The sequence below is a fragment of the Triticum urartu genome, chromosome 6A (genome assembly GCF_056163025.1).
Source record: "Triticum urartu cultivar PI428250 chromosome 6A, HENAU_Tu73, whole genome shotgun sequence".
Lineage (NCBI taxonomy): Eukaryota > Viridiplantae > Streptophyta > Magnoliopsida > Poales > Poaceae > Triticum > Triticum urartu.
This window is the reverse complement of record NC_141878.1, coordinates 71,376,545-71,397,176: the sequence shown is the minus strand read 5'-3', so window position 1 is coordinate 71,397,176 and position 20,632 is coordinate 71,376,545. Positions and strand designations below refer to the sequence as shown.

General features: G+C 45.7%; 1 protein-coding gene across 1 annotated transcript; it reads left to right on the top strand.

The window, feature by feature from the left end:
- Positions 1-2,146: 2,146 nt before the first annotated feature.
- Positions 2,147-2,710, top strand: LOC147964009 (putative E3 ubiquitin-protein ligase ATL44). The gene has a single exon (XM_087529791.1). The coding sequence runs from the start codon at positions 2,147-2,149 to the stop codon at positions 2,708-2,710; it is 564 nt and encodes a 187-aa protein (XP_087385917.1).
- Positions 2,711-20,632: the final 17,922 nt, after the last annotated feature.

The following is a 20,632-nucleotide window of genomic DNA, read 5'->3' as shown; positions in this document are numbered from 1 at the left end:
CACGAAGACCTGCCATGATGTTGTCGATGACGCCTCTCCGCTTGCTAAGCGGTCTCCAGAGCTGTAAGAAGCCACACATTTTATAGATCACATTAGTCACTCGAGACGGAATCACTCGTTCGATGACTAGTTTATTGCGGGAACACCAAAGAGACCAGGCAAGGGTAGCTAGCGCTACCCAAATAGGGGCGCGCCTAGGCCCGGAGAGCCTAAAGACCTCCCCGAACAAATCCGGGAGGTTGTCATGGCACCACGTGCCCCCAACCACTTCCCGGGAGCAACTCCACAAGAACTGAGCTGCCGGGCACCGGAAGAAGATGTGGTTGCAATTTTCCGGTACCAGACAAATGGGGCAGATACCATCCCCAGGTCCATTACGCTTACGGACCTCAGTGCCTGAGGTGAGGCGACCTCTAACCCATTGCCATAGAAATGTACGGATCTTTAGGGGGAGTTTGATCTTCCAAAGCACCTCTAGCTCCACTGGACCAGGAGTAGGAACAATCACCTGGTACATAGATCTAGTCGAAAATTTACCGCTTGGCTCCAGATGTCAAGAAAGCGTATCCGGTTCCAGCGAAGGGGAGTGAAGGGCAATACACTCGAGTAGCTCCTCCCATTGCGCAAGTTCAACCGCCCCGAAGGTTCGACGCAAGGCAATCACGCCTAGGTTCGCTAGGGTCGCAGCCACGGAGATCTGTGGGCGTACACAGATAGAGAATAACGCCAAAAAACGATCTGCAAAGGGGCGGGTACCCGCCCATCTATCCAGCCAAAATAGGGTGGCAGCACCGGAGCCTATCTGGATGGAAGTCCCAATGTGCAGGACTGGTAACAAAGGGATCACCGATTGCCAGAATTGGGAACCTCTAGACCTAGATGCAAATGCTAGCGGTTGCCCGCGAAGGTACTTCCCACGGATAATCTGAAGCCACAGGCCACCCTCCTCATTCTGGATCCGCCAAAGCCATTTGGACAGGAGGGCAATATTCATTCGCTTGAAGGAAATAACTCCCAAGCCGCCCTGGTCCTTCGGTTTACAGATCTCGGACCATTTGACCATATGATACTTCTGTTTATTGTTCTCGCCTGCCCAAAAGAATCGGGAGAGTAGTTTGGTAACTTCATGATGGAGGGATTCATGTAGACTATAGAATCCCATGATATACATGAATAGGCTAATAAGGGAGGATTTCATCTGAATCACTCGAGCGGCTTTGGACGACCATCTTTCTTGCCAAGGTTCCATTCTAGGTTGGAGCTTGACGATTATTGGACGAAAGTCCTTCTCCAGAAGCCGTGCGTCATTAAGGGGCATGCCAAGATAGGTCATCGGGAAGGACCTCAAGCGGCAGTTCAAATGGTTGGCAATCCGCTGGGCCTCCCCTTGAGGATATCCCAAGACCCTTACCTCGCTCTTGGCAAAGTTTATTTTGAGGCCCGACATTTCCTGGAAGCAGAGGAGGAGGAATTTGAGGTTCTGGATATCTTCGTCCGACCCTTCCACCATCATAATAGTGTCATCGCATATTGAAAATGGGTCAAACCCCCATCAGCCACCAGATGGGGGCAAATCCCCCTAATGTGACCCGTGTGCTTGGCCAGTCTAGTATCGAGGCGAGCGCATCAACCACAAGGTTGAAGAGAAATGGGGAAATCGGATCTCCCTATCGAACCCCTTGTCCAGTCGTGAAGTATGGACCAACCTCCCCATTGATATTTATAGCCGTCCGGCCACTCATCACTAACTGCATCACCCGAGCTATCCATTGAGGGTCAAAGCCATGCTTAAGCAACACTTCCCGAAGGAAGGCACACGGGTCGCTTTCCAGCGTGCCGTATCGTTTACCATGGGCTGTCTAACAATTGCTAATGTATCTCTAAAAAAAACAATTGCTAATGTATGGCCGGCGCATGAAACCTGACCAAAATCGGGAGGTCAAATAAACACCGAGTTTATCTTTCGCGCGCCGCGCGCCACCCAGACCCGGGCACAGCTACGGGCGGTGGCCCCACGCTCTAGTTCTCAAGCTCAGATGCAGATCGACTATATATTTCATGCCGCCCGGCTGGAACACCTGCACCGCCACAACCCACAACCCTGCCTGTGAAGCAGCTACCTCGAATTAAATGTTCACGAGTGATCATGCCTAATCTGCTTGCGAGGCTCGGCAACGGCGGGCGTGGAGCCTGCTACGGCGTCGTGGCGTCCTTGGCATTGGCGCTCGTGTTCTGCGTGCTCGTCGCCACCGTCAGCGTCTGGAAGGCTTTCCTGTTCGCCGGCATGGCGCTGACCGCCTTCGGCATCGGTGAGTGCCTCGCGCCCAATAGCTGGCGCGTCGGCGCCGCCGCCGAGCGTGATATCACAGTGGGCGTGCCTTTGGCAGCATGCCGGTTCGGGCTCGGCAAGGCCATGATCGACTCGTTGCCCACGTTCGCGTACGCATCCCGTGGCGCCGATGGCGGTGCCGACCTCGAATGCGGGAGCGCCCAGCTGTGCTCTGTGTGCTTGGAAGACCTTGAGGACCGCGAGATGGTGCGGCAGCTGCCGTCGTGCAAGCACATCTTCCATGTCGAGTGTGTCGACATGTGGTTGCACTCGCACACCACTTGTCCTATCTGCCGCTGCGACCTCTCGCCACAGCGGCCATGCTCTGCCAAAGTGGCAGCGGTCGAGACGGAACTGCCGGCTGTGCTGCCGCCTGTGTAGTGTGTAGGCAGGCACATGTATAGGGCAATATATATTTTGTACAGAGGGATTATTTACCAAGGTTGACACGTCAAAAATTGTAGCTTATGAGTGTTCATTTGAAAAAATAGACAGAAGGAATGTACAAATTATGACCCGAAGAAATACCATCTTGAACGCTCTTATATTTTCTTTGCAGAGGGAATAAAAACAGAATAAAATGCATATACGGTGATGGAACTTGTGTCGAAAGCGCACTTTGCGCCATACTTAAGAATACGGTCAGTATATACGACTTGAGGTGATTATACAGTCACTGACTTATCATATAACTCCGTATTTTACTCTGTTGACTGGTCAAACATCACAACACCCTCTCTACCTATGCGGGTCCCACTTGTTAGTGGGAAAGAGAAAATAAGCGTCGCTGGAGAATCATACCAGGGATGTTCTGCCGAAGCCCACGTACGCCAACTTCTGTGGCTCTCTCCTACACAACTTTATGTTAAATCCGTAGAGCTTTACTGTTATTTCTTTTTTGAGGATCAACCTTACGGTTATTTAATTAACACGCACACAACACACTTACATGCATGCACACACCACTTTTGCAGCCACCGTTCAAGAATTGTTTTCGTTTTTGTGTCGGGAAAGCACGCACGGATCGTAGCATGCAGAGGGAGCGGAAAGCCCCGTCCCGCCCGCGCACGATGCATGCATGCAGACACGCGGCGGTGCGGCTGGACAGGACTGTCGCTGGATAGCCCGTTCGATTCTCTGCGATGCATGACATTTTTTTTCTGCTGACAGGTGGGACCAATATAAAGATAGACATAGGGCGCTATGATGTTTGACCAGTCAACAGAGTGAAATACGGAATTATGTAGTAAGCCGGTGACCGTATAATCATCTCAAGTCGTATATAGTGACCGTATTAATAGTATTCTTATGTATAATGACCAAAGTGAGCTTTTGACACATGTTCAATGACCATGGATGCATTTTACTCATAAAAACATGACACCTAATCGATAAAACCATTTCGAGGTGGAAGGGCAAGTGTCTAGTTTCATTAGTGAAGGGTATTAAGGTGCAATGTTTCGGTGTCCAGGCTTATCTGCACCCGGTCAGAAACAAAATCACAAAATAATAAAAACAAATCCAATTCTTTTTTGCATGGTAGAAAATTTATTGCATGAGGTACACTTCAATTTTCAGGTCATTTGGACGTCTGAGTAGCTCTCAGCAAAAAAAAACAAATCGGTCAGAACACTAAACTTTTTTACAGACCCTGAATTTGTCTTTCTTGCCGAGAGCTGCTCAGATGTCCAAATAATCTGAAAATTGGAGTGGATCTCGCGCATTAAATTATCTACCATGCAAAAAATTGTTTTTTATTTTTTCTAGAATTTGTTTTGATTTTTTTAGCGCGGGTGCAGATGAGCCTGTGCTCAAAAGTGGACTACCGCGTTTTGTCCGGTTTTAAAGTGAGGGGTGTTGGTTTATGCCCTAGAGGCAATCATGCGAGATGTTATTGTCTTATATATTCATGAACTTTTGTACTTGAACATCATCACTGATATGTATCCATAATGATGTGTCCTATTTGCGAGACTATATATTGTATGATGATTTTTCTAATGGTCCCAAGTTGATAACGTTATGCACACACATATCCTTTCACTAATATAAGATTCGGTTGATGACTATGTTTCTTAAGTTATGGGCATAGATAGGCTAACCCTATATTATGGACTCAGGGATGAGATAGAATTCCCAAGTCGGACAGACCCACTTTGAGACGCGGTGAGATATTGCCATATGTTAGTGTCAAGTACAATGTATATGCCATATCCTAGACATAAGATCTTGGCATATTCTTCTCATATTGAGGACCAACTCACTTAAGGTATATCAACACAACTCTGTAACTAGTTAGTTATATATAATGGTAGATTTTGGGTGAGTCATGAAACATGCCGTGAGACATGGTTGGCTAAGATGGGATTTTCCCCTCCTACTCTCAGAGATATTGTTAGTGCCCTCTCAAGTGATCAGATTTTGAAAGCATGATCATGGGACTTGGGTTAAGTGTTGACCTGATTCGGTAATCCAGATCTTGATTTTGAGAACAAAGGTCGAGCTACTAATAAGAGTGGGTACTTGCCTTGATCAAGAAAACTATAGGGTAAGGAAAAAGAAATGTTGCATATGACATATTATCAAGGTTCATCAATATGACACTGTGCACAAAGGAGAGTTGGCACATTCTACTAGGAGGCACTACTAGCTATCGACTCGAGTCGTGTCCATGTGTGCGTTAACCTATATATAGGGTCATGAACTTAAGGGGCAGGAGCCCATTCGAATTGGATTCGAGTGAAAAATGGGCCAAAAGTCCTGATGGCCTCAAGTGTTGATCCCATTTCGAACATCTATATAAGTGGAGGGGCAAGAACCTGGAATGGTTTCGACCAATCCAACGACCTATCAGCCTCCACTCACAAAGTCACTTTGTGTGATCGGACCTTGCAGTCCATCGCTCGATGTTCCTCCCTGCACATCTGGATACCTTAGAGGCGTTGCACCTGCGACACTTTCTTGAACCGTTCGAGGGAACTATGAGGAAATGTTTGAGAGATCCACGAGGAGGAGACAGGGACGCGCTTCACCAACTCTTTTTTCCGTTATCGTCACTGCGGGTCGAGTGGTAAACCCCATTCCCGTGATCAATCTCCGCACCATGTTCTTGGTTTGGCGGTAGAAAATTCTGTTTTCTCTAGCGTAGCGTACTGCCTGCCCCAACAAAGGGACCAAATTGATCATCTCAATAAGTTGAGGGATGAAAAGGAGCATGCTTACCCGGGTAGTTTTTGCCTACTGGTAGTATACCTTGTTAGTGCTCGTTAGTTAAGTAGCTCACTCTAGTCCTTTTAGGTTTTCAGCATAGCACTTGCAATCGCTATGCACCACAAGTCATTAGGCTTAGTGTTTGAACTCAGGGCCTCTAACAACCTTGACAGTCTTGTGAAACACCTGATCTGCTCATGGGTTGGTGCAAACATCATCGATCATGGAGACTAGCACGTTCTTTGTAAGAACAATAAAAGGAGAAGTGGAGTCTGAAAAGCCATAGGTTGAACGCAACATAGAATCTCGTGTGTGTTCTTCGTGTGTTCATATCCTACCTCTTGATGTCGTGAGCTTGACTACGTGACGAATTCTGGCAATTGGCATCAGAGCTCGGTACAACAAAGAGATGCCGGGTAAGGATGACGAGAATTCCTCAGCTTCGTTGACTCACGATTACTTCTGAATCTCCTCCTTTGGGAGAACTACTTGATAGCTATCTTGAGATATTAAAAGAAAAGGAAATACCTGAATATAAACCATCCACTTCCACTTTGAGAACATCACCTACTCCTATTTTGAGGACACAACCTACTCCAACCACACCTACTAAACTTAAATTGAGATTTACCAAAGCTGCTAGAGAATGTGACACTGATAAAGATCCTGATGCTTTGGAAAAAATATTTTAAAGAAGAGCTTTGGGAGACTTATTTTTACCTGATTATGAATTGTGTGCTGACCTTATATATATTGAAGATGATTCTTATGATTTCCTGTGGAACGTGAAGTTATTAAAATTTTGAAACTCTAAGCTTTCAGGGATTGGATAGCGGAAGTTTTTTTGGCCATGTTAACATTGTTGAAGATCTTGCTAGAATTTTAATGGAAAAAAGGCACATTCTCCCTCTCTTTATGATTAAGCTATTTCCTTCTTCACTAGGAGGGGATGCTAACATGCGGTTGAATAATTTTCCACCTAGGAGAATAATAAATTTCAAAGATATAATTTACATGTTGATGGAAAAATATATGCCCCATCATAAACAACATGCTATCAGTGGAGATTCATAGTGATCCTTGATAACCCACAAGTATAGGGGATCACAACAGTTTTCGAGGGTAGAGTATTCAACCCAAATTTATTGATTCGACACAAGGGGAGCCATAGAATATTCTCAAGTATTAGAAGTTGAGTTGTCAATTCAACCACACCTGGATAACTTAATATCTGCAGCAAAGTATTTAGTAGCAAAGTAATATGATAGTAATGGTAACAGTGGTAAAAGTAACGGTAGCAGTTTTGGTTTTGTAGTGATTGTAACAGTAGCAACGGAAAAGTAAATAAGCGGAGGACACCATATGAAAAGCTCGTAGGCATTGGATCGGTGATGGAGAATTATGTCGGATGCAATTCCTCATGTAGAAGTTATAACCAAGGGTGACACAGAACTAGCTCCAGTTCATCAATGTAATGTAGGCATGTATTCCGAATATAGTCATACGTGCTTATGGAAAAGAACTTGCATGACATCTTTTGTACTACCTTCCTGTGGCAGCGGGGTCCTATTCGAAACTAAGGGATATTAAGGCCTCCTTTTAATAGAGTACCAGACCAAAGCATTAGCACTTAGTGAATACATGAACTCCTCAAACTACGGTCATCACTGGTAAGTATCCCGATTATTGTCACTTTGGGGTTAACAGATCATACCACATAATAGGTGACTATTGGCTTGCAAGATAGGATCAAGAACACAAATATATTCATGAAAACATAATAGGTTCAGATCTGAAATCATGGCACTCGAGCCCTAGTGACAAGCATTAAGCATAGCAAAGTCATAGCAACATCAATCTTAGAACATAGTGGATACTAGGGATCAAACCCTAACAAAACTAACTCGATTACATGATAAATCTCATCCAACCCATCACCGTCCAGCAAGCCTACAATGGAATTACTCACGCACGGTGGTGAGCATCATGAAATCGGTGATGGAGGAAGGTTGATGATGATGATGATGGCGACGGATTCCCCTCTCCGGAGCCCCGAACGGACTCTAGATCAGCCATCCCGAGAGAGTTTAGGGCTTGGCGGCGGCTCCGTATCGTAAAACGCAATGAATCCTTCTCTCTAATTTTTTTCTCCCCGAACACGAATATATGGAGTTGGAGTTGAGGTCGGTGGAGCACCAGGGGGCCCACGAGGCAGGGGTGCGCCCCCACCCTCATGGACAGGGTGTGGGCCCCCTGGCCTTGATTCTCCCGCTAGTATTTTTTATTAATTCCAAAAATAATCTCCGTTGATTTTCAGGTCATTTCGAGAACTTTCATTTCTGCACAAAAATAACACCATGGCAATTCTGCTGAAAACAGCATCAGTTCGGGTTAGTTCCAATTAAATCATGCAAGTTAGAGTCCAAAACAAGGGCAAACGTGTTTGGAAAAGTAGATACGACGGAGCCGAATCAATTCTCAAAACAAGCACGAGGCTTTCCCTCAAGCTTGTCGGGCAGGGGGAGGGTGATCTGCAAAGGAGAAACTCATACCGTAATATCAAAGGACATGCTTTGCTTGATATATTTTTATAATGCTCTAACCCCTGAATCTAGGACACAACTAGATAGCTATGCAGGAAATGTTTTCAAGGATAGGACACTGAATGAAGCTAAGGTTATTCTTGATGGGATTGCCAAAATTTATGATAACTGGAATTAATTGTTGGGGAACGTATTAATTTCAAAAAAATTCCTACGCACACGCAAGATCATGGTGATGCATAGCAACGAGAGGGGAGAGTTTCGTCCACATACCCTCGTAGACCGAAAGCGGAAGCGTTATGAAAACGTGGTTGATGTAGTCATACGTCTTCACGATTTGACCGATCCAAGTACCGAACAGACGGCACCTCCGAGTTCAGCACATGTTCAGATCGGTGACGTCCCATGAACTCACGATCCAGCAGAGTTTCGTCAGCATGACGGCGTGATGACGGTGATGATGATGCTACCAATGCAGGGCTTCGCCTAAGCACCGCTACGATATAACCGAGGGGGATTATGGTGGAGGGGGCACCGCACACGGCTAAAAGATCAACTGATCAACTTGTGTGTCTATGTGGTTCCCCCCTCCCTGTATATAAAGGAGTGGAGGAGGGGGAGGGGGCCGGCCTCCTAGGCGCGCCCCAAGGGGAGTCCTACTCCCACCGGGAGTAGGAATCCAACCCTTCCAAGAGTAGGAGTAGGAGGGAAGGAAGGAGGAGAGAGGGGGAAGGAAAAGGGCCCCCTTCCTTGTCCAATTCGTACTAGAGGGGGAGGGGGCACGCGGCCTGCCCTGGCCGCCCCTCCTCTTCTCCACTAAGGCCCAATAGGCCCATTATACTCCCCGGGGGGTTCCGGTAACCCCAGGTACTCCGGTTTTTGTCCGAACTTACCCGGAACCCTTCCGAAGTCCAAACATACTCATCCAATATATCGATCTTTATGTCTCGACCATTTAGAGACTCCTCGTCATGTCCGTGATCATATCTGGGACTCCGAACTAACTTCGGTTCATCAAAACACATAAACTCATATTACCGATCGTCACCGAACATTAAGCGTGCGGACCCTACGGGTTCGAGAACTATGTAGACATGACCGAGACACGTCTCTGGTCAATAACCAATAGCGGAACCTGGATGCTCATATTGGTTCCTACATATTCTACGAAGATCTTTATCGGTCAAACGCATAACAACATACGTTGTTCCTTTGGTCATGGGTATGTTACTTGCCCGAGATTCGATCGTCGGTATCTCAATACCTAGTTCAATCATGTTACCAGCAAGTCTGTTTACTCGTTCCGTAATGCATCATCCCGCAACTAACTCATTTTGCTTGCAAGGCTTATAGTGATGTGCATTACCGAGAGGGCCCAGAGATACCTCTCCGACAATCGGAGTGACAAATCCTAATCTTGATCTATGCCAACTCAACAAGTACCATCGGAGACACCTGTAGAGCACCTTTATAATCACCCAGTTACGTTGTGACGTTTGTTAGCAAACAAAGTGTTCCTCCGGTATTCGGGAGTTGCATAATCTCATAGTCATAGGAACATGTATAAGTCATGAAGAAATCAATAGCAATATACTAAACGATCAAATGCTAAGCTAACGGAATGGGTCAAGTCAATCAGATCATTCTCTAATGATGTGATGTCGTTAATCAAATGACAGCTCATGTCTATGGCTAGGAAACTTAACCATATTTGATTCAACGAGCTAGTCAAGTAGTGGCATACTAGTGACACTCTGTTTGTCTATGTATTCACACATGCACTAAGTTTCCGGTTAATACAATTCTAGCATGAATAATAAACCTTTATCATGATATAAGGAAATATAAATAACAACTTTATTATTGCCTCTTGGGCATATTTGCTTTAGTCTCCCACTTCCACTAGACTCAATAATATAGATTACACAGTAATGATTCTAACACCCATGGAGACTTGGTGCTGATCATGTTTTTCTCGTGAGAGAGGCTTAGTCAACGGGTCTGCAACATTCAGATCCGTATGTATCTTGCAAATCTCTATGTCTCCCTCCTTGACTTGATCGCGGATGGAATTGAAGCGTCTCTTGATGTGCTTGGTTCTCTTGTGAAATCTGGATTCCTTTACCAAGACAATTGCACCAGTATTGTCACAAAAGATTTTAATTGGACCCGATGCACTAGGTATGACACGTAGATCGGATATGAACTCCTTCATTTGCTGCTTCCGAAGCAGCTATGTACTCCGCTTCACACGTAGATCCCGCCACGACGCTTTGCTTAGGACTGCACCAACTGACAGCTCCACCGTAGAATATAAATACGTATCCGGTTTGTGACTTAGAGTCATCCAGATCAGTGTCAAAGCTTACATCGACGTAACCATTTACGATGAGCTCTTTGTCACCTCCATAAATGAAAAACATATCCTTAGTCCTATTCAGGTATTTCAGGATGTTCTTGACCGTTGTCCAGTGATCCACTCCTGGATTACTTTGGTACCTCCCTGCTAAGCTAATAGCAAGGCACACATCAGGTCTGGTACACAACATTGCATACATGATAGAGCCTATGGCTGAAGCATAGGGAACATCTTTCATTTTTTCTCTATCTTCTGCAGCGGTCGGGCATTGAGTCTGACTCAACTTCACACCTTGTAACACAGGCAAGGACACTTTATTTGTTTGATCCATTTTGAACTTCTTCAAAACTTTATCAAGGTATGTGATTTGTGAAAGTCCAATTAGGTGTCTTGATCTATCTCTATAGATCTTGATGCCCAATATATAATAGCAGCTTCACCGAGGTCTTTCATTGAAAAACTCTTATTCAAGTATCCTTTTATGCTATCCAGAAATTATATATCATTTCCAATCAACAATATGTCATCCACATATAATATTAGAAATGCTACAGAGCTCCCACTCACTTTCTTGTAAATACAGGCTTCTATAAAAGTCTGTATAAAACCATATGCTTTTATCACACTATCAAAACGTTTATTCCAACTCTGAGATGCTTGCACCAGTCCATAGATGGATCGTTGGAGCTTACACACTTTGTTACCATCCTTTGGATCGATAAAACCTTCAGGTTGCATCATATACAACTCTTCTTCTAGAAATCCATTCAGGAATGCGGTCTTTGCATCCATTTGCCAAATTTGATAATCATAAAAATGCGGCAATTGCTAACATGATTTAGATGGACTTAAGAATCGCTACGAGTGATAAAGTCTCATCATAGTCAACTCCTTGAACTTGTCGAAAACCTTTCGCAACAAGTAGAGCTTTGGACAGTAACATTACCGTCAGCGTCAGTCTTCTTCTTGAAGATCCATTTATTCTAGATGGCTTGTCGATCATCGGGCAAGTCAACCAAAGTCCATGCTTGAATCCCATCTCAGATTTCATGGCCTCAAGCCATTTTGCGGAATCTGGGCTCATCATCGCTTCCTCATAGTTCGTAGGTTCGTCATGGTCAAGTAACACGACCTCCAGAACAGGATTACCATACCACTCTGGTTGACCTACGAGGTTCGATAGTAACTTGATCTGAAGTTACATGATCATCATCATTAGCTTCCTCACTAATTGGTGTAGGAGTCACAGGAATAGATTTCTGTGATGAACTACTTTCCAATAAGGAAGCAGGTACAGTTAGAGCATCTCCAGCCATTGAGCTCCCAGGAGGCATTTTTCTCGCCATCTGGGGGCTGCCGGCGGATATTTTATGTTGGGGAGAGAGTGTTCCCAGCCATGCTCCCACCCATGTCTCATCCAGCGGACGCATGGCGGCGGATGCTTCCCGACGACACCGTGGCCGGCCCGTCCACCACGCCGGAGTGGCAGGACATCGGCCAGACCAAGGCCGCTCGACATCGGGTGCACCATGCCCAGGCAGAGCACCGCCGCCATGGCTACGTCCATCGCGTGCCCGCCCGCATGTAGCACCCACCACCGAGCACCGCCCGTCATCCGCGGCCACTGCGGCCGCACCGGACTCCACCTCGTGCCGGCTCTCCCGCGCGCTAGACACCCTCGAGCTCGGCCCCGATCAGCTGTAGGCTCTACGCCGGGGCCCAGGAGCAGCAACAGGACGCCGGCCAGGGCGAGCAGCGCCACGGCGATGCCCAACGCAGCGCACAGACAACGAACCCTGCGGGATGGTGAGGGACGCGGCCTCGTAGCCGGTGACTGAGGAGGCGATGCGCTCGCGTAGAGCTCCGCGGACCGCGGGAAGACGCCGCGTCTGGTCACGACAAGAGCTGCCGCCGCACGTGAGAAGTCCGGCCAGATCCGGAAGCCGCCCGCATCGGCGTGCCCCACCTCCGGCCGCTCCGCGCCGCTCCACCTCTGCCCGGCCACGCGCACTCCTACTCCGCCCCGGCCTTGCCTGCTCCGGCCTCGCCAGCCCCGGCCTCGCCCGTCCCGGCCTTGCCTGCTCCGGCCATGGCAGGGGCTCGGGAGGCCAGCGGGAGGGCACGGGGAGGTGGCTAGGGGCGCGGCCACCCGGTAGGGAGCTCGAGAGGCCGGCGGGGTGGCGCGGGAGACCGGGCGCGGCGCCGTAGGCAGCCGGATGAGGGAGCCTGGGAGGCAGCCAGGCGAGGCGGAGCCAGCCAGGGGCGCAGCCGCGCGTGGGGCCGGCGCGAGTCGTGGGCGAGGCGGCCAGACCCTGCATGCTTCGGGCCGCCGGAGCTATGGGGGAGGTGGCGCGAGCGGAGCCCCGCCCCGGCCATGCGCGCTGTGGTAGGTAGTGAAAGGAGAGAGAAAAGAGAGAAAGGAGAGGAGAGAGGAGAAAGAGGGGAGAGAGAGGGGCTGACAGTGGGCCTGTGCGTTGAAAAAGGAATCGCTGGCATGCCTAGCTGCTCCCCAGGGGGCTGGGTTTGGGGTGGGACTGCCGGCGTCAATTTTGTCCAAATCCGGCGAAAAGTGAGGCTTTCGGGCGCGAGTGGGAGGATATTTTACTTCCGACGCCCAAAAAGCGGCCGTGGGGGCGTCTCGGGGGGACGGCTGGAGATGCTCTTACCTCATCAAGTTCTACTTTCCTCCCACTCACTTCTTTCGAGAGAAACTCCTTCTCTAGAAAGGATCCATTCTTAGCAACGAATGTCTTGCCTTCGGATCTATGATGGAAGGTGTACCCAACAGTCTCCTTTGGGTATCCTATGAAGACACATTTCTCCGATTTGGGTTCGAGCTTATCAAGTTGAAGCTTTTTCACATAAGCATTGCATCCCAAAACTTTCAGAAACGACAACTTTGGTTTCTTGCCAAACCATAGTTTATAAGGCATCGTCTCAATGGATTTAGATGGTGCCCTATTTAACGTGAATGCAGCCGTCTCTAAAGCATAACCCAAAAATGATAGCGGTAAATTAGTAAGAGACATCATAGATTGCACCATATCTAGTAAAGTACGATTACGATGTTCGGACACACCATTACGCTGTGGTGTTCTGGGTGGCACGAGTTGCAAAACTATTCCACATTGTTTCAAATGAAGACCAAACTCGTAACTCAAATATTCTCCTCCACGATCAGCTCGCAAAAACTTTATTTTCTTGTTACGATGGTTTTCCACTTCACTCTGAAATTCTTTGAACTTTTCAAATGTTTCAGACTTATGTTTCATCAAGTAGATATACCCATATCTGCTCAAATAATCTGTGAAGGTGATAAAATAACGATACCCGCCGCGAGCCTCAACATTCATCGGACCACATACATCAGTATGTATGATTTCCAACAAATCTGTTGCTCGCTGCATTGTTCCAGAGAACGGCGTTTTAGTCATCTTGCCCATGAGGCATGGTTCGCAAGTACCAAGTGATTCATAATCAAGTGATTCCAAAAGTCCATCAGAATGGAGTTTCTTCATGTGCTTTACACCAATATGACCTAAATGGTAGTGCCACCAATAAGTTGCACGATCATTATCAACTCTGCATCTTTTGTCTTCAATATTATGAATATGTGTATCACTACTATTGAGATTCATCAAAAATAGACCACTCTTCAAGGGTGCATGACCATAAAAGATATTACTCACATAAATAGAACAACCATTATTCTAAGATTTAAATGAATATCCGGCTCGCATCAAACAAGATCCAGATATAATGTTCATGCTCAACGCTGGCACAAAATAACAATTATTCAGGTCTAAAACTAATCCTGAAGGTAGATGTAGAGGTAGCGTGCCGACCGCGATCACATCGACTTTGGAACCATTTCCCACGCGCATCGTCACCTCGTCCTTAGACAATCTTCGCTCAATCCATAGTCCCTGTTTCGAGTTGCAAATATTAGCAATAGAACCAGTATCAAATACTCAGGTGCTACTGTGAGCATTAGTAAGGTACACATCAATAACATGTATATCACATATACCTTTGTTCACCTTGCCATCCTTATTATCCACCAAATACTTGGGGCGGTTCCGCTTCCAGTGACCAGTCCCTTTGCAGTAGAAGTACTCAGTCTCAGGCTTAGGTCCAAACTTGGGCTTTTTCACTTGAGCAGAAACTTGCTTGTCGTTCTTCTTGAAGTTCCCCTTCTTCCCTTTACCCTTTTTCTTGAAACAGGTGGTCTTGTTGACCATCAATGCTTGATGCTCCTACTTGATTTCTACCTCCGCAGCCGTTAGCATTGCGAAGAGCTCGGGAATTGTCTTATCCATCCCTTGCATATTATAGTTCATCACGAAGCTCTTGTAGTTTGGTGGCAGTGATTGAAGAATTCTGTCAATGACACTATCATCCGGAATATTAACTCCCAGTTGAATCAACTGATTGTTATACCCAGACATTTTGAGTATATGCTCACTGACAGAACTATTCTCCTCCATCTTGCAGCTAAAGAACTTATTGGAGACTTCATATCTCTCAATCCGGGCATTTGCTTGAAATATTAACGTCAACTCTTGTGTAATCTCATATGCTCCATGACGTTCAAAACGATGTTGAAGTCCCGATTCTAAGCCATAAAGCATGGCACACCGAACTATCGAGTAGTCATCAGCTTTGCTCTGCCAAACGTTCATAACATCTGGCATTGCTCCTGCAGCGGGTTTGGCACCTAGCGGTGCTTCCAGGACATAATTCTTCTGTGCAGCAATGAGGATAATCTACGGACCCAGTCCGTGTAATTGCTACCATCATCTTTCAACTTTGCTTTCTCAAGGAATGCATTAAAATTCAACGGAACAACAACACGGGCCATCTATCTACAACAACATATACATGCAAAATACTATCAGGTACTAAGTTCATGATAAATTAAAGTTCAATTAATCAAATTACTTAAGAACTCCCACTTAGATAGACATCCCTCTAATCATCTAAGTGATCACGTGATCCATATCAACTAAACCATGTCCGATCATCACGTGAGATGGAGTAGTTTTCAATGGTGCACATCACTATGTTGATCATATCTTCTATATGATTCACGCTCGACCTTTCGGTCTCAGTGTTCTGAGGCCATATCTGCATATGCTAGGCTCGTCAAGTTTAACCCGAGTATTCTGCATGTGCAAAACTGGCTTGCACCCGTTGTATGTGAACGTAGAGCTTATCACACCTGATCATAACGTGGTGTCTCGGCACGATGAACTTTTGCAACGGTGCATACTCAGGGAGAACACTTATACCTTGAAATTTAGTGAGAGATCATCTTATAATGCTACTATCGATCTAAGCAAAATAAGATGCATAAAAGATAAACATCATATGCAATCAATATAAGTGATATGATATGGCCATCATCATCTTGTGCCTTTGATCTCCATCTCCAAAGCGTCGTCATGATCACCATCGTCACCGGTGCGACACCTTGATCTCCATCGTTGCATCGTTGTCGTCTCGCCAACTATTGCTTCTACGACTATCGCTACCGCTTAGTGATAAAGTAAAGCAATTACATGGCGATTGCATTTCATACAATAAAGCGACAACCATATGGCTCCTGCCAGTTGCCGATAACTCTATTACAAAACATGATCATCTCATACAATAAAATTTAGCATCATGTCTTGACCATATCACATCACAACATGCCCTCCAAAAACAAGTTAGACGTCCTCTACTTTGTTGTTTCAAGTTTTACGTGGCTGCTACGGGCTGAGCAAGAACCGTTCTTACCTACGCATCAAAACCACAACGATATTTTGTCAAGTATGTGATGTTTTAACCTTCACAAGGACCAGGTGTAGCCACACTCGATTCAACTAAAGTTGGAGAAACTGACACCCACCAGCCACCTGTGTGCGAAGTACGTCGGTAGAACCAGTCTCGCATAAGCGTATGCGTAATGTCGGTTAGGGCCGCTTCATCCGACAATACCGCCAAATCAAAGTATGACATGCTGGTAAGCTGTATGACTTGTATCACCCACAACTCAATTGTGTTCTACTCGTGCATATAACATCTACGCATAAACCTGGCTCGGATGCCACTGTTGGGGAACGTACTAATTTAAAAAAAATTCCTAGGCACATGCAAAATCATGGTGATGCATAGCAACGAGAGGGGAGAGTGCCGTCCATGTACTCTCGTAGACCAAAAGCGGAAGCATTATGACAACGTGGTTGATGTAGTCGTACGTCTTCACGATCCGACCGATCCAAGTACCGAACACACGGCATCTCCGAGTTCAGCACACGTTCAGCTCGGTAACGTCCCACGAACTCACGATCCAGCAGAGCTTCGAGGGAGAGCTCCGTCAGCATGACGGCGTGATGATGGTGATGATGATGCTACCGACGCAGGGCTTCGCCTAAGCACCGTTACGATAAAACCGAGGTGGATTATGGTGGAGGGGGGGAACCGCACACGGCTAAAAGATCAATTGATCAACTTTTGTGTCTATGGGGTGCCCCCCTCCCCCGTGTATAAAGGAGTGGAGGAGGGGGAGGGGGCCGGCATCCTAGGCACGCCGCAAGGGGAGTCCTACTCCCACCAGGAGTAGGACTCCATCCCTTCCAAGAGTAGGAGTAGGAGGGAAGGAAGGAGGAGAGAGGGGGAAGGAAAAAGGGGGGCGCGACCCCCCTTCCTTGTCCAATTCGGACTAGAGGGGGAGGGGTGCGCGGCCTGCCATGGCCGCCCCTCCTCTTCTCCACTAAGGCCCAATAGGCCCATTATACTCCCTGGGGAGTTCTGGTAAACCCCGATACTCCAGTATTTGTTCGAACATACCCGGAACCCTTCCGAAGTCCAAACATAGTCATCCAATATATCGATCTTTATGTCTCGACCATTTAGAGACTCCTCGTCATCTCCGTGATCATATCTGGGACTCCGAACTACCTTTGGTTCATCAAAACACATAAACTCATATTACCGATCGTCACCGAACGTTAAGCGTGCGGACCTACAGGTTCGAGAACTATGTAGACATGACCGAGACACGTCTCTGGTCAATAACCAATAGCGGAACCCGGATGCTCATATTGGTTCCTACATATTCTATGAAGATCTTTATCGGTCAAACCGCATAACAACATACGTTGTTCCTTTTGTCATGGGTATGTTACTTGCCCGAGATTCGATCGTCGGTATCTCAATACCTAGTTCAATCTCATTACCGGCAAGTCTCTTTACTCGTTCCGTAATGCATCATCCGGCAACTAACTCATTATTTGCATTACTTGCAAGGCTTATAGTGATGTGCATTACCGAGAGGGCCCAAAGATACCTCTCCGACAATCGGAGTGACAAATCCTAATCTTGATCTATGCCAACTCAACAAGTACCATCGGAGACACCTGTAGAGCACCTTTATAATCACCCAGTTACATTGTGACATTTGGTAGCACACAAAGTGTTCCTCCAGTATTCAGGAGTTGCATAATCTCATAGTCATAGGAACATGTATAAGTCATGAAGAAAGCAATAGCAATATACTAAACGATCAAATGCTAAGCTAATGGAATGGGTCCAGTCAATCACATCATTCTCTAATGATGTGATCCCGTTAATCAAATGACAACTCATGTATATGGCTAGGAAACTTAACCATCTTTGATTCAACGAGCTAGTCAAGTAGAGGCATACTAGTGACACTGTGTTTGTCTATGTATTCACACATGTACTAAGTTTCCGGTTAATACAATTCTAGCATGAATAATAGACATTTATCATGATATAAGGAAAAATAAATAACAACATTATTATTGCCTCTAGGGCATATTTCCTTCATTAGCAAGAACCACAACCAACCCCTAAATCCAAGAAGAAAGGCATGTACATCTTGAGTGATGAATATATGAAAGAAGCTAAGAAATCTTTCTGATGAACGGGCGTTCCAGCCCCTGAAGTGAAAATGCTACCTCCTATGGTTGACACCCTTTTATCTCAAACTTCTATTCTTGTTTTTGAAGTTAATTATTAATAAAATTTTGAGGAAGGTGATCAACCATATAAGAAATCTCCTAGTCAATGCCATGATGAACTAGATAAGTTTCTTGTTAAACAACACCACTTTAACCTGGACATGAGGAGATAAGTTTCTGAAAATTCTTCTAGTATTGAAAACATGTCCAAAACCATGGAAATAACTATGAATTATATTATAGGACTTGATAAAAATTACAATATGATTCAAACACAAATCTTGCAAATTATGCAAACTTAGGAAATCATAATTCTTGATAGGGCAAATGGGAATAATGAAATTTGTGGAGTAGGCACTAGAGGTGGAGCTTCACCCAAGATCCTTTATATCCTGAAGGTCATCCCGATAGAATTATGTAATCACAAAATATAGATGGAGTAGCATCTAAAACTTCTAGAGATAAAAAGAAAAGGACGAAGCATAGAAATACGTACAATATGCCTCCATAGAAATCAATCGTAGACACCCATCCAACAATTAATTGGGTGGGCCATAATGAAATCTCATCCTATTGAGGAAAATAAAAAAAGAACATACCTAAAAAGATCGATGTGTCAACCAATGTACGAGCTTGACAAACCAGGCACAATCTCAACAATGTATGCATTTGTGTCGATGCCGCTCGCAAAGCCCCCGCCCCATGCGTCTACACAAAGAGCTTTCTTGCTTTCAAGGACTCTGGGAGGTGTTATATCATGGGATGAATTGATCAGGATTGCGCGCGATTGCAACAATGGTTGTAGTACTTCCTGAGAATTTTAATGAGGATGGAACTCGATGACTAGGTGAATGAAAATTGGGCTATTGGGCCTTGTTGGACCAGGGAGCTAGAGAGAATTAGGAGGTGGGCTAGCCAATCACTGGGCTAAAAGCTTGTATAATCTTTTATCATGTGTAATTGTTTTCATACATATACATGGTATGTACTACAAATACATAACTTTTGGCAAGAATAACGAGTATTCAACTTAATACCCATGAATGGAATTGGGCCCTTCCCTAGCTATGATGACACCCAACCAACTTCAAGCTCTAATTGTCAATATCCTCAAATTTTGGAGTAGGATCGACAACGTATGGTGCTAGTGACTGATAGTAGAGGGTAGTCTTGGTTCCGAACTCCGTATCATGGCATTTCTAGAACTTGCCAGCTTCCAGTATCGTGTCTAGAGAAACATTTATTGTATTTTTTTTGTTTCAGATGCAGTACGAATAAAAGTTTGTATCAATGACTCACATGGGTAGCCAACTAGCTCCTTGCTAAATTACTAATGAAAATAAACATTCTATCGTGAAGACTCTGAGAATGGGCAGGATTCCACTCAATGACACTACTACTAGGGAGTGTGATGACAAAGGGGGTTCTTTCTTATTGCACAGGTAGTTAAAGCCTCATATGCGCAACCATGTATGTTGGGCTAATAGGTACAAAAATGAAACCGACCTCCCATGATGTACCATAGTAGTAAAGAATAATGAGATCCCACAATAACTAGATGATGAGTGTCTGTGTTACGAACTTTGTGATCAGACTAGACGGATGAGACAAAGTGTATACACTACAAAAAAATACACTTCCGTGATGATACGTGTTTGTCACAGTAGGTCGCGTTTTCTGTCATGCATGTACATCCATGACAAATTTATGACAGAATAAAGATAGTCATACCTGTGCTGTCGTAGAAGTGTTCCATGACATTACCAAAATTATCATCACGGAAGTGTCCACTTCCATGATGATAAATCGCGCGTCACAGAAGTGCTTTCGTCAAGGGTGACCGACACGTGGCATCCACCATAACGAAACGCCGTTAAGCTATCGGGTCGGGTTTTGGATCCGACAGCCCGTTAACAGCCCCGACCAATGGGGATTTTCCATGTGTAAAATCATCATTGGCTTGAGGAAACACGTGTCGGCTCATCGTTGGGACAGATGTCAACCACTCATTGGACGGAAGGCGCCTATGATACATCGACATGTGGAACGACCCAACAGAGGCCCATTCCTATGAAAAGGCCGGCCCGTTTGACTTGGTCAAAAGCTGGCGGGCCGACCCATGGAAAGCTTGTTAACGGCCTGTTCGAATATAGCCCATTTACAGCCCGCTAACCCAAGGCCCGTTACACCCTATCCAAATTAGGTCCAGTAGTGTCATCTG

Bases quoted from the DNA above. Each gene is read 5' to 3' on its own strand.
- LOC147964009 (XM_087529791.1), top strand. From the start codon at position 2,147: ATGCCTAATCTGCTTGCGAGGCTCGGCAACGGCGGGCGTGGAGCCTGC.